A 14816-nucleotide genomic window follows, 5' to 3' on the forward strand; every position below is an offset into this window, starting at 1 on the left:
TACCTGTGTATTTTGAAATTTCTACGTATTTGTCGAAGAAATGTTTAAAACGAATTTTGTTGATAAAATATCTGCTTATGGCAAAAACACTTCTCTTATTCCTCAACAGATGGTGCTGTTGGGAGTACTGCAGTTTGTTGAGTGTTTATAGTTTAAGTAATTATAAATAATTGTTTCAAAAAATACTTCTTTAAATAAAGATTTATATACATAATTTTTACTTTGCTAAATGTAAGTGCTTGTATTATTTACAATTTTGAGTTTCTCTTTTTAAAATAAGGTGATTTACTTTGATTATGGTGATTTACTTTTGGTGACAAATTAAGTTGACATTGAGATACTATTTTTATGTATGAAGCCTTCCCATGTTTTCTAATGTTTTAACTTAGTTTCATGAAAGATTATTTAGCAATAAACCTTCTGTAATACCGACTTTTGGTTCGAGAGTAAATATGCTTGGAGGATTTTAGCACTTTACTTGCACCAGAACCAAAACCTTTTTTGAGGGACATTTCTTTTCAAACAGTTGATGTTATTTACCTAATATTTATAGAGAAAAAGGAGTCTTAATCTAGTTTCTTAGAAAATCTTTTAATAACTATTTCAATTATATATCAAAGAGCAAAATATGTAAAATATTGTAAAATGAATATATGTTTCTTGTCAATGTAAAACTTACAAGGATTATGGTAATTGGGTACTTGCACTTCAAGAAAACCTCCCATACCCACACATTTGACCTATGAGGTCAGCTAATCTTTATTAGCAAAAAGGCGTATTAAAGTTGAACTAAGTTTCTCTACATAAGTTAGAATGCTAATTAACAATAAGTTATTTAAATACAGTTCTGTATCGCGCATTGAATTACTTGAAATACAATTTTTCTCATCTACTTCTTTTACTTAACTTTGATTTATTATTTTTTTATGTATTTTATTGTAACCGTGATATAATTTTGTTTTCTGTACCTGGCAACTTCGATGCATAATTACTTTGTTTATGTTCCGCATGTATTTGTGTAAATATATAGTGAAAGAATTGAAATCTTTGAGAAAATCTTTGTGAAGGAATTTAGATTGTGTCACTTAAGAAAATTAATACTTGAAGGGCTTGGCTAACTCAAAATAGAATGGAAAGAACAGTTGCTAACGTCAACAAATGCCACATTTCAACAACCAATCAGAATCGAGATACCCAGACTATGTCACATTGCAGGTATCCAATTAACATTAGCGAAATGAAATCTTTGAGAAAATCATTTTGAGACAAATTTATTAATTATAATACAGTAAAAGTAGTCATAACGATAATTGGGTACTGACACTTCAAGAAGAAGACCTCCCATACCCACACATGTGGCCTATGAAGTCAGCACCAGCTAATCTTTATCAGTAAGATGGTGTATTAAAACTGAGAAGTTTCTCTATATAAGTTGGAATGCTAATTAACGATAAGTTAATTAAATCCAGAGCTGTATTGCACACCGAATCAGTTGAAATATAATTCTTTGTCGTCTACTTCCTTTACTTAACTTTGATTTATTATTTGTTTATGTATTTTATGATTGATTTTGTGTACTGAAATGATTTTGTTGGTCGATATTTTCTTTTCAATGTTTTTGTTATTTTGATAATTTTTAATCTTACAGCTGTTCCTATACTCAAACTGTGTGACTCTTTGCGTGATGATGTGCTACCCGCTCTTGGTGTCCGTCTAGAAGATCAAGAAGGTACTTTAAATTTTTTTTTTTTTATCAGTTACTTCTATAGTAAATATGTATTGCATTGTCTAAAAAGTTTGTTGATTTTCATGTGGAAGTGAGGAGGCTTGAATGTATTGTGGCGTAACTACCACTATAAATATTAAATACCGAATCACTAGTATATAAGACATGTTAACTTGATTCTATCTTGAGGTACCTTTTGATAGATGAAGTTTGACGTAGTCGATTTATAATTCCCCTCAATGGTGAATTTATTTATCGACTATGTCATATGTCGACGACTATGTCAGGTGAATTTTGATAGATGAAGGTCATCTATGAAAAGGTACCTTGTGAGAGAATCAAGTTAACATGTCTTATATACTATTGAATTGGTATTTAATATTTATAGTGGTAGTTACGCCACAATACATTCAAGCCTTCATTTGAATTGCTTAATATAAACTGCTCAAAAATAAAAATAGAAAAAAGATCCGGTGAAGTAAATAAAGTCTCCCGGTAATAAACAAACAAAAAATAAAAAAACATGAGTGAAATGCTATAAACGAAAAATGAAGACAAAAATATAATGAGCAAAATTGATATACATAAATTAACAGCATGAATCAACAGTGGTATCCGCTCTTCGAATTCTATCCCAGGTAAAATTCTGGAAGGGGAGTAATGTGGCGTAACTACCACTATAAATATTAAATACCAATTCACTACTAGTATATGAGACATGTTAACTTGATTCTATCTTGAGGTACCTTTTGATAAATGAAGGCTGACATAGTCGATAATTATTTCCCCACAATCATAAGAATTAAATGACACATATAAATATTCAAAATTATTGACTTGAAAAAAATTTTACTCCAAATATTTTGTATAATTTTACAGTTGACCCATTTTTTTTTGAGTTTACGACTACTAATGTTCAACTTGGTAGACTTATAATTTTTAATCAAATCCAGGAGACAAAAGAACTCTTGAATCATGCATTGAGTCAAACAAGATTTCGCGACGGACTTTTTGATGCTGCCAACCAGCATTTATATGACATGAAGAGAGGCGCCTCAAAATCACCCTTGGACATTCCAACGGAAAGGATATTCTGACCCATGTTCGTCTACCACTTTAATTGCTATGAGTGGGAAGCAAAGTTCGTATCGATAATTTTAACTTTCGTCATCTCATTGGGAGGTGAACGTCATATGTCCTAAACCATCTTGGCTCATTATTGCTTTTAATTCTTTGGTCAAAATAAAAACGCAATCAAACTTTACTTTTTTTTGTGATTCAACTTGAGAGGTAATTGAAGAACTGTATTTTTAAATTGCTTGAAAGAAGGGAAAAAATTGTGAAACTGAATGCAATTTTAAGAAATGTTCACTTAAATGCTGCAATTCAATTTTCTTTCAAACTATATATACAGTTTATGAATTGGAAACTGAGTTTCAAGACCTTACTAATTCTTTTTTTTTTTCTGTTCAGCTAAAAACTTAACTGATTGTTTATATAACAAAAAGTGTAAATAATTATTTTGTGATCTGTATATGGCACACACACTTTACTAAGTAGGAAGTTTTAAAATGGTCCTTAAGTACCGAGTACATCAGGGCTGCCTAAGGTCAAGGAAAACCTGGAATTTTTAGGGAATTTTATTTTGACTTTAAAAACCAAGGAATAGTCTGGGAAAACTGAATTTTTTTTTTTACAAAAACTTGGAAAATTCTTATATTATGCCTGGAAAATAATCAGTTTTAAAATTGTCCAGGGGTCTGTCCAGACATTTTGTAAAATTGTGAAAAAATTACTCGTAATTTGTGAATATAAAATAAATGTTAAGTCACATTTTTTCAACCAGGGTCCTGCTTTTATGAATTTGTGCAAATGAATCCTTATTGCAAAAAACTTTTTCAAGGAGTTTTGAAATTGTAAATAGATACAAGATTATGCTCAACATTGTAAAATTTTAATTAAAAAAATTAAATTTTAAAAAATAAACAGCAATTGCAGCTACTAAATTAGAGATGCAACTTACAAATATTTGGTATTTAGCCTATACTGCTGAAAGCAGAATATTCATTTCGGACGAATAGTGGAAGAAGCGTCTGCTGAAGACAAAACTTAGCTCGTTTACATCTGTCTTTCTTCCCTTCCCCCCCGGAAAGGGTTAATTCTATTAACAAGACGATAATGAAGATAAACAAATTTGTGAAGGTCCGATTAGAAGATAAATTATTTTGTGAGGGATCCGATTTTAAGTTAAAATATTTTGTGAAGGATCCGTTAGCGGACCCAAATTTCTTCTAAACAGACCCCTGTTATCAGTAACAGTAATCAGTTATTGAGATTGGAGTTGCATACTTCTCAAGTCTCCTGTACTTTATGACTATCTCCTGTTTACCTGTATATTCTCAAATTTATCTGTATTTGTTGAAGAAATTTTTTAACAAAAAATTTTTTGGCAATAAAAAATCCGCTTTGCTGATGGCAAAAATACTGCTCTTATTCCTCAACAGATAGTGCTATTGCCAGTACTGCAATATATTGAGTGTTAATAGTTTAAATACCCTTCGCAGCCTGGCTAAACATGGAACGTTTTCGTGCTATTCCTCTCCATGTAACTCAAATGCGGGTTAGTTCTATCAAAAAGTCCTCAATGATGGCAAATTTCGCCTATTACTTGAGTAATCCAAGAGTAAGTCTTCTGGATTGGGTTCATAATGACAAGGTTACGGAGTTGAACATTAGTAGCCATAAACCCGAAATTGGGACTGCTGTTTAACAACGGTTATAAAATAATTTGAGCAATTATAAATACTGATTTTAAAAATCTTCTTTAGATTAAGATTTATATACATATTTTTTACTAAATGTAAGTGTTTATATTATTTACAATATTGAATTTCTCTTTTTGACGTACATGATTATGCATAATGTATCAAAACTTTACTTGTAGTCCAAAAAATGTCGCTAGTAAAATCTCCGTTATTTTATTTCTCCATTACTGGCAGATGTGAAGTTGGAGAATTTTAGCATCTATTGCAATTATTAGTGCAACTGCCATTCCAGTGCAACTGCCATGTTGCCATCCTCATTCTTTCAATTATATTTATTTGCTCACGTAATCTAATATTTGGCAATAACAAGTAAAAGAATCAAAGTTATTTTGATGAAAAATTGCATGGTGTTGATAAAATATCTGACTGTATACTTTATTTCAATGCTTGATAATTATTCAGTAATGTTATAGTTGTGTGCGATTTTGGTAAAATTTTTTGCTTTTTTTTTACTACCACTTTTGGAAAATAATTTTTTGTCTCATACCATAAAAGTTGCTGCTATTCTAATAAGTAACAAAATAAATTGTAAACAATATAAAATGAATCTTTACAATTGTAAAAAGTTTTTAAATTATTTTGTAGTTCAATATAATCAAAGTAAGTCATTTCAAACATAGTTTTTAATTTTGATTTTTGAAAACATGATTACTCTGCTTGTATAAAACCTTAATTATTAATTATGTCTGAGATTAGTGTTTATTTTGTGAAACATGGACAGAAAAAAATTATTCATTTTTACGGGTTTTTATTTATTTGTTTTTAAATTGGTGAAAGAATTCAGATATTTATTTTAAGTAATTTTTTTAAGTCATGAAAAAACAAAATTTTTCTTAAACATAAAACGAGATCAGTTCTAAAAATTACATTCCAGATGTATAACTCTAAATAAGTTTTTATATATTTATTATTTTTTTTAAGTAATTGTTGGTTTTACAGAAAAAAACACAAGCTTAAGCTCATAATTAATCAATAATCTCTAAATATTTTAATAAATTATTTTTTTAATGAAATTCATTTTCTAGATAGTGAGATGAGATTATTTTTTTAATAAACATATCAAAAATGTTTTAACTATTAATAACATGTATTAAAATTTAAATTTTAATAAACTATATCAGATATCAAGTTTTGATTTCTATCATATTAATTTATAAAAGAATTAATTTTTACAAAATTATGCAAGAAGATAGTTTGTAAATTTTGCTCCACCTGCTTTGAAACAGATTTTAAGACTATTTTTACCACTCCATTTTTCCATTTTGTTTTTTTATTCAATTTCTTTCAGTTTCCAATAATTTTTGAGGGTTTAGCATGAGGCCTTCCCACTTTTTAACGATTGGTTTATGTATCAGTGACATCACTGTGACTTCATTTCTATTGGCTCAATTTTGAGAACTATGGCTATTTTTAAATCATTGCATAACCAGGAAGAGCAACTAGTGTTTTAAGAAAAGTCGTTTTTTTTGCAAAATAGAATTTTCAGAAATGTTGATATAAATACGAAAAAATGTTATGGTAGAAACAGGGTATCTGCACACTTGAAAAGTCATGAATTTTGGAACTGAACAAAATTTGTCATGAAATGTAACGATTTTAGTTATTTTTTTAAAATTAATCATGGAAAGTCATGGATTTAGGTCGCCGAAAAATCAAATTTTTACAATGGAATTTACCCTCCCCCCTGCCCAATTTCATGGTGTTCCGAATATCCGAATTTGTAATAAAAACCCCACTCACAGTCATATTTGATTAAACTGTTTTTATCATGTTCTTTAAAAATTATGGTGTTCTTTCAAGAAATGAAAGGAAAAACTTCATTTCTAGAGCGAATTATCTTTTAAACTTCTGTGATTTTAGAATTTTTGCTATTATTTTTTATTTTTTTATTTTATCAATTTAAAGTCTTAGCTGAAGCAAGCCAGTCATTAGCGAATTTTTTATACAGTGAAACCTCCGTTAAGCGGACATTCATGGGACCAAAAAATTTGTCCCTTTATGAGAGTTGTCCGTTTACGGGAAGGGTACCCTAATAACGAAATTTAACACCGTAAATTGTTTTTAGAATATTCTCAAAAATGTAGAAACAATTAAATAATATCTACAAGGATACTGTAAATATCTACAAGAATATTTATTTAAACAATAAGAAAGATAAAAAAGAATATATAAAGAAGTTTGATATAAATACATAATTCTGGATGTAGCTACAGATAAATAAATATAATTTTCCTATTAGCATAGATACTCAAGTTAGACATATGATACCAAATAGGAGCGTACTGTCCTCAGTCCGTTTCAATTATTAGGTTCACATCCCCTTACACCTACTTATCATTTGATAGGGAACATGGTTAATACCTTCTTGGAAAATAAACCTCCCATGATTCACAGAAAAAAAAGTAATGCATACCTGTAAGTCATGAGGACCTATGGAGATGATTATTCACAATTGATCAGCTATCAAGTGTCTGAATAAATGTTTCATTTATATAAACACCTCAAAGATTATACTTCTGTTCTCTTTTTTTTACCCCAGTTGTGTTAAATACAGTCTTCAAATTGATAAGAAAATTAAAGAAATTTTCAATGGGGAAGAAGCATTGAGAGAAGTCATTTCAACTTGAGGGGTCTCATAACCTGTGTGGTCCAGATGAAAAGATCAAAAGATGCCGATATCAGAATTATTTCAGGAGTGCAGTACCATTTTCTCTCCTTTCTTTACAAAGATATGGCAAGGTGACAGGAGAAAGATTGATTTTTCGGTGGTGAAATAGCTTAACAATATTTTTAGTTATGGATAAGGCAAAAAGTTTTATTTACATGCTTTAAAAATGGTGAAAAGTTGAATTTTTTTAGCTTGCAATTTATTTAGAAAAAGAAGTGTCCGGTTTGTAGAGATTAAAAACAACGTTTCAGGACCAAAATGGCTGTCCGCGTCCGGTTACAGGAGTGTCCGCTTTGCGGAGAATGTATGTAATGGTTTATTCTTAGAAGATTCCCGGGGAATTAAAAATATGTCCGTATTGAGAGGCGTCCGTTTTGCAGGAGTGTCCATAACAGGAGGTTTCACTGTATTCTGAAATGAGAACAGAAAAATCATGAGTATTTCTTTCTTCTCCAATGAGCAAGAAAAGTATCTTCGGAATATAATTCTGTAGAAAAAAAAATTATTTGCTTTCATGGTATTTGTATTTTTGTGTACATTGTATTTTTTTCCAGCTGTTTTATTGCTTCAACTTCTTCTTGACTCTGTTTTTTAAATTTAAAATCTATAAATATGAAGATGCAGAGTATAACAGTTTTGGTTATACCTATCATTTCAATTAATGTTATTATAATGCTTTTTTAAATTTATTGTTGTGTTTTTGTCGAAGAAAATAGTAATTTCGTTAAGTCATGAAAAATTCTTGGAATTAGTCATGGAAAGTAATAAATTTGAAAACATTAGCAGATACCCTGTAGAAATGAAAAGGGGCACTGATAAAATATTGCCTAAATGTTCTCTTTGATGTTATAATATAGTGTTTGTGACTATTTTAAAATATTAAATGTATATGACAACAACAAACATTATTTATTTTTATCTGGTTTGTGAACTATCTGCATAAAGTGTGTATACATCTAAATGGGTGAGTAGTTCTAATTTTCTTTTATGGGAGAGGCCACAGTTCAACTCTCTAGAATGGATATTTATGCCATTGTTAAATTTATATAAGTAACATAACTTTCTAAATTTTCTTAACCTTTTGCTTTTCTTTCTTCTATGACCCAATGAACCTACTGGGCTATTGCGTTCTTTTCATAATCGCTACTAATTTACTTTCAACCCACTATATTAACTACTATGACCTATTGTGCTGTACTATGTTAATTTTACTCTTACTTTGAGAATTGTTTTTAATAAATAGTTTTTTTTAATCTCTTGTACATTCTTGCAGGTTTAACATGCAAACTATCTAAATCAATTATGTTTTTTTTTCTTTTCATTTTTATGGTTTATGATTTCATTCTACATTATGTCGCATTTTTTAAATAGCCAATAATAAAATCAGTACATGTTGTATGCTGCTTTTATAATGGGAAATGTCCAAAATGATATGTTAAAATATAGAATGCCTAGGTTATAAACGCGTAAATAGTTATTAGATTTAAATAGAATATTATGAAAATAATAATTAATTATCCTAATAATGAAAAAAGATGTTTTTGAATGTAAATAAAATAACAACTCATATGTAATCTATTTTTTAGGACTGAAAGCTGCTATTAAACTTGTTGATCCAGCTGTACTAGCTAAAGAAAAAGAAATAAAACAAAGAGTAGGTTTTTTCATCAATAATAAGCAAATGACAACTTTTTTATTTATTTATATGTGTATTTTATTTTAAAATGTTTAAATTTTTTGACACAACAAATAAAATATTTAAATGTTTCTTAACTAAATATCATTAATAAAATGTTAAGTGAAACTATGCATGCTTAAGTCAGAAAATAATAAAATGAATTCTTAACACGGGTACGGGAGGTCTTCTTCTTGAAGTGCAAGTACCCAATTATCATTCTGACATACTTTTATTGTATTATAATTAATAAATTTGTCTTTATAAAGATGGATGAGGAGAAGAGAAAAGAAAAAGAAAGAAAGAAACAAGAACAGGAAGCCCTGAAAGCAGAGAGGGAAGCGGCAAAAAGAAAACCTCCGAGTGAAATGTTCAAATCTATGACTGACAAATATTCCAAATTTGATGATAAGGTAAGGCTTCTTATTTCTGTTTTCTCTTTAACATTTCTTGCTGTGAAATTGAGTTTTTTTTTAAAAAAAAAGAAAAAAGAAGAAATTTAACTTCATCGATAGTTGGATTATTTTCATTTAGAAAAGATTAGGTTGGGCCAGTATAAATTTTCATTTGCAAATTGTATGATTTAAAAATTGTAGCTGTTATATACATTCAAAATGGCATCCCAGTTTTTATTCATAATTCGGAATTAAATTCAGAATATTAAATTATACTTTACAAAGGGAGAAACTAATTACAGTCAAACCCCGCTACAGTGAACCTTGAAGGGACCAAAATTTCAGTTCGCTATATCCAAGAGGTCACTATATCTGTAATGCAAACAATTTTAACCAATTTTTCCCAACTGTTCCCTTTTATTACGCATTATTTAAATAAATGACCCATAAAAAGAAATACAAAAATTATTAAAAGGCAATATGTAGTAACAAAAAATGATTTTTTATTACTCTTCCTCTTGCATACAAAAAATTTAGGAATGGCCTTTATTTAGGGAGTGGAAACTGAAAAAGAAGCAAACAAGAAAAAATGCTCATGGCTACATTCCACCCAATAGATGGTTTTAAAAATCCGTTTATGAATTGTAGGAATTTCAAAAAATGAAATATGGAAATTTCAAAATTATGAATGAATGAAATGTAGAAATTTCAAATTTACCAAAAATTGATAGAAAAAAATCAGTCAAAGAGGGGAAAAAGTTCATAATATCCAATTTCCTCTCTTCTTTTGGTTCACTATATACACAAAAAATGATATTATATGTGTATAGCAAGGCACAGGAGCGAATATTTTATTCACTTTACCCGTTAGTTCACTATAACAGGTTTGACTATATATATTTTCATGAAAAAAAATCTAAAACATGAACTTTTAAGACTGCAATTTTGGTATTGCGTATATTACTTCTATGTTCAAAATTGGCAAATTGTAGCTTGGTTTTTACTACAGGGTTCCCACGGTCCTTGAGAGTCCTGGAATTTTTTTTTGCTAAATTTAGGTCCTTGAAAGTGCTTGAAAAACGTCTTAGGTCCTTGAAAAACTTGATAGGTCCTTGAATTTGTCCAATACTGCCGGCGGCCCTTTTTATAAAACACCCGCGGATCTTTCTCGTTCTTTCTGTTTTGTTCCCGAGCTCTCTCACGTGGTTTTTAACGCCACGAGCACAGCAGACAATCAATGCGTTCGGGGCAAGACTCCACTTCATCTTCTGTCTCATATGCTTAGATCTTCTTTTTTCTTATCGAAACTGGAATACTCTCGAATTTTGTAACAATATGTACCTTGTAGTTTTCAATAAATTTGCCGTTTTACCATCCGCACTTGTCCGTACATTTGCGTCATTTCAAAACTTTATTGTAAAGCGTATTCGCAAAGGCACGGCTTCGTATTTGTGTTATGTAGTTTAGACTAGTTATGCCTGGGAAGTGCTATTTTAACCCCCAATGGATGGATAATCAAGCTTATAAAGAATGGATTTTATCGATGCCCGAAAAGAAGTTCAGAGCCAAGTGCCGATTATGCATGAAGGAGATCGATATCGCGAAAATGGAAGAATCTGCTCTGAAATCACAAATCAAAGAAAGGTAAAACAAAAAAGCAGTCTCATGCTCTGAGTTCTCTTTTTCCAAAGACATCAACATCTAATTCATCTGGTGTAAATACTCCTTCAACATCGTGTGCCCCATGTGAAACAGAAACTTTAGTGGCCGAGGTAACATTGTCTTCTTATCTGGTCAAAAGGAATGTGCTTGATGCTGAAATTCTCTGGAGTCTGAAGTGCATCACTAGTAATTATTCATGTAACTCCTGTGAAGGGATTAGTAAATTGTTCTCCAAAATGTTTGCTGATAGCTGTATAGCGAGACAATTTTTTTGTAGTGCCACAAAGTGAGCCTATTTGGGCTCCTTTGGATTGGCACTATACTTCAAAGGGATTCTTATAAATGAGCTGAAGAATGTTGATTGCTACACTGTACTCTTTGATGAGACGTTAAATCAGTCTCTACAATCTAAGCAGATGGACATTATGGTAAGGAATTGATAATAAAGTTTGCACTAAGTATCTTACCTCCCAATTTATGGGTCATGGAACTGCAGAAAATATTTTGTCCTCTTTTTACAAATGCATGGATGATGGTTAAAAGCTCTCTAAAATACTTCAATTATCCATGGATGGACCCTATGTCAATTGGAAATTCTATTAGAAGCTTCAGTGTGAATTAAAAGAGAAATATTCCCACCAGGTCATATTCATTGGCAGTTGTGGATTACACATAACGAATAATGCTTTTAAACATGGTGAAAATGGGATATGTTCCTTCTAATTTTTATTTTCAGAAAGAATTGTTGCTGCATAACATTTAGAGAAGGTTGTGTAAATTATGGATGAATAATTTCAGAAACGATGTTTAATAGAGGAGAGGAGGGGGTTATGGAATAGTCATGGAATATGGAATACCTAAGATTTAGCTCTGTCTTTCATGCAGCCTTCACATGGAAATACACAGGATTAAAGGATTTCACCATTAACACCTCATTACCATTAGTTATAGATTGTGCTGAAAATGATTTTGTGAATTAATATGTAAAACCAGTAGGGTTGTTTTTAAAAAAATATAAATTTTAGTCCATAATACATATACTCTCTTCTCTCTATATAGGCAAAGCATTTAGGTATTATATTTGAAATTAATTATTGCCACAACAAGCATTGTTGCTTCTAGTAAAATAGAAGAGAATAATTTTTAAAATTGGTCTTAGATTAAGGTCCTTGAAAATTTTGTTGAGGTCCTTGAGAAGTCCTGGAAAGTGCTTGAATTTCAATCTCATCATAGAGTGGGAACCCTGTACTAAGAAAAGTTTAACATTACATGAGAAAATTTTTTTTAGCTAGTCAAGTGAAAAAAATTATCTCACAACCTCACTCTCTTAAAAAAATTCATCTCCCACTGAAAGATAATAAATAAGCTGTTACTGAAAAAACTGTGAAAACATTGTATGAAGTTTTATTCTTATTCTGAAATCCTAAACGCATTTACTTTCATTTATAATCTTAAAAAGCAAAGTTTTTAAAACTGTTTGAGATAAAATGCGAATGAAACATTGAACGTCTATACTCATTTACAGTTTTTTGTGCTTATGTTAGACCAGAATGGGTTGTTGACTTCCAGTTAATGTTGACAATCAAATAGTCGCTTTGGTAAATGTTCGAACTATATACTAGGTCTAGTTGAATGCCACTGCCGATATACCCTACACCAATTTTTTTTAAAAGGTCAAGTGCCACTACCCAGTATGCATTTAAGCAGTACTCCGAACGCTGATGTTTCTCCCAATCTATCCTCAGCAGATATTGAAATGTTGAATGAATAAAATAATATCAACAAATAAATTAATATAAAATCGGATATAGCAAATATTTCGGACATTCATCAAAGCGACTATGTGATGGTTGACATTCACAGGTGAAAGTAGACATTCTCTTGATTTCGATCATTCACGGTAACTCATATACTGAATATCACTAAACACTTTAATTATTGATAATGTATGCTTATGCAAGAAATGAACCCCGACACATAATTTGATCAGGTATTTTATTCCAGTTGTGACAATTAGGAGAATGCTATATCGAGTTTTTGGAACGTCGAAAACACTATCCCGGCAACAACAACAAAAAATTCACATAAAACAGCAATGTAAAAAAAAAAAGAAAAATAATAGAAAAAAAAAACTTTTATTGCATTATGAACATCTATTAATTTACTTAATTTTGCAATTAAATAAACAATTAGTGTACCCTTATAAGTATTTGGGAAAGTGCAAAATGATTACGTAACTAGTTGTGGTGTGCCTCTGCAACCATCGAGTCTCCTCCAAAAGAACTGAAGTTAGGAAAACCCAGCCTGCTAAACCGGTTGGAGACCCCACTCGTGCTTCACTTCCAAACTGACTCGTTTTAAGAGAGGACGCGTTCCTCAAACTTGATTTTCTTAATTTTTTACATTGTAAGCTTTTAATTACCTGTTTCTATTATACATTAAATTTTCTTAAACTTAAGCTTTTAGTCTTTATTTCCTGTAATTTACTAGATTAATGATTTAACCAATTTTTTTATCATTCAATTAAAAAATATAGCATGTGACTCTTAACTTTAAAGCACACATGTGCTATATAATCCTATAAGAAAGCCAAAATTCAACTATTTTTTGGGAAGGGTAACATAAATTATTTTAGAGAGGTAACATAACTTACAAATAATTTAACATTAAATACCCCATAGCTGCCGCAACTCGTGCCTAATTAAATTTGATAGTAAGTACTTCTGGTGTTGTGGTAATATATAACTAATATAAGAACAGTATTAATAGTTTTTAACTGCCAGTCAAAACGGACTATTTAATAATTTAAACCGACGGTTTTGTAGGACGTGAAGCTGAAACAGGACTGAAATGAAAGGTTAAAAACAACAGTTCATATCAATAATTCTTTGTTTGATATGTTTTTTTTTTTTTTTTCAAATATACTTATTCAGGCTGTATTTTCAGGGAATCCCTACGCATGATGTAGATGGAAAAGAACTAAGTGAGAGCCAAACGAAGAAAGTTATGAAATTATATACAGCTCAAGAAAAAAAATACAATGACTATCTAAAAAGTGTTGCTACTAGTTGATTCTGCTGAATTTCATTTATAATTTATTAAAGGCCTACCTTTTTATTCCTCAAAAGTTCCATTTATTTTTTTTCACTCATTTTTCTAATTATTAATTATTATTATTTATTGCTATTAATTGTTATTCTTTGCCTCACAATCTTTATTTTTCAGTTTTTCACTTTACTTAATATATTAAATGTAATTTTCATTCTCTTCTTTCAGAGTGAAGAAATTTGATCGCTTGTTTTTTTAAACTTTCCTCAAATTTTTTTAATAAAACTGATTTGCATGGTGTGTAGCATTTTTAAAAAGTGCTTAAAGATGCTTATTTTTGTTTTTTAAAAGCCCTTAAAGGTGCTTTTTTCATTGGGTGTTTTTAGAAAGTGCTTAATTTTTCCTCTTAAAAAATATTTATTTCTTTAACATGTTGATTTTCGCCACTTTTTATGCAAAAGCGTGCTATTCCGGCGTACCGTCATCCATCGTGTATGAAGAAGTCCGGTGTACCGTCATCCATCATGTATGAGGCCAATCATTTTACATGTTTGATGAAATACTTGCAAGTCCACATGTGTGTCTACTGAGAGATTCTTGCACTCTCATGTGCAACTCTGCTGCAATTTGCAAGAAATTATTAATTTCATACCTCATTTTCCAACCTCTGATATTGAATCGAAAAAATCTCTCGAAAAATTTTATAATAGCTAATATAATCAAGAAAAGAATTCTTTGTCGGAAACTGGTTATTTTATCATGATCATGTAGTCTTTAAAAATTATTTTGCATTTTGTTATTGCATATAATGCTTAAA

At 30.1% G+C, this 14816-nt stretch overlaps 1 protein-coding gene across 1 annotated transcript in view; it reads left to right on the forward strand.

Moving 5' to 3' along the window:
• Positions 1–14078, forward strand: part of LOC107449682 (cysteine--tRNA ligase, cytoplasmic) — a 50223-nt gene extending 36145 nt beyond the window's left edge. Inside the window, exons 18-21 of the mRNA XM_043052177.2 lie at positions 1649–1729; positions 8806–8873; positions 9164–9307; positions 13898–14078. Coding sequence (XP_042908111.1) covers positions 1649–1729; positions 8806–8873; positions 9164–9307; positions 13898–14023 — 419 coding nt within the window. The 3' untranslated portion in view covers positions 14024–14078. The remainder of the gene's footprint in view (positions 1–1648; positions 1730–8805; positions 8874–9163; positions 9308–13897) is intronic.
• The last annotated feature ends 738 nt before the right edge of the window (positions 14079–14816 follow it).

The sequence above is a fragment of the Parasteatoda tepidariorum genome, chromosome 10 (genome assembly GCF_043381705.1).
Source record: "Parasteatoda tepidariorum isolate YZ-2023 chromosome 10, CAS_Ptep_4.0, whole genome shotgun sequence".
NCBI classification, from domain to species: domain Eukaryota; kingdom Metazoa; phylum Arthropoda; class Arachnida; order Araneae; family Theridiidae; genus Parasteatoda; species Parasteatoda tepidariorum.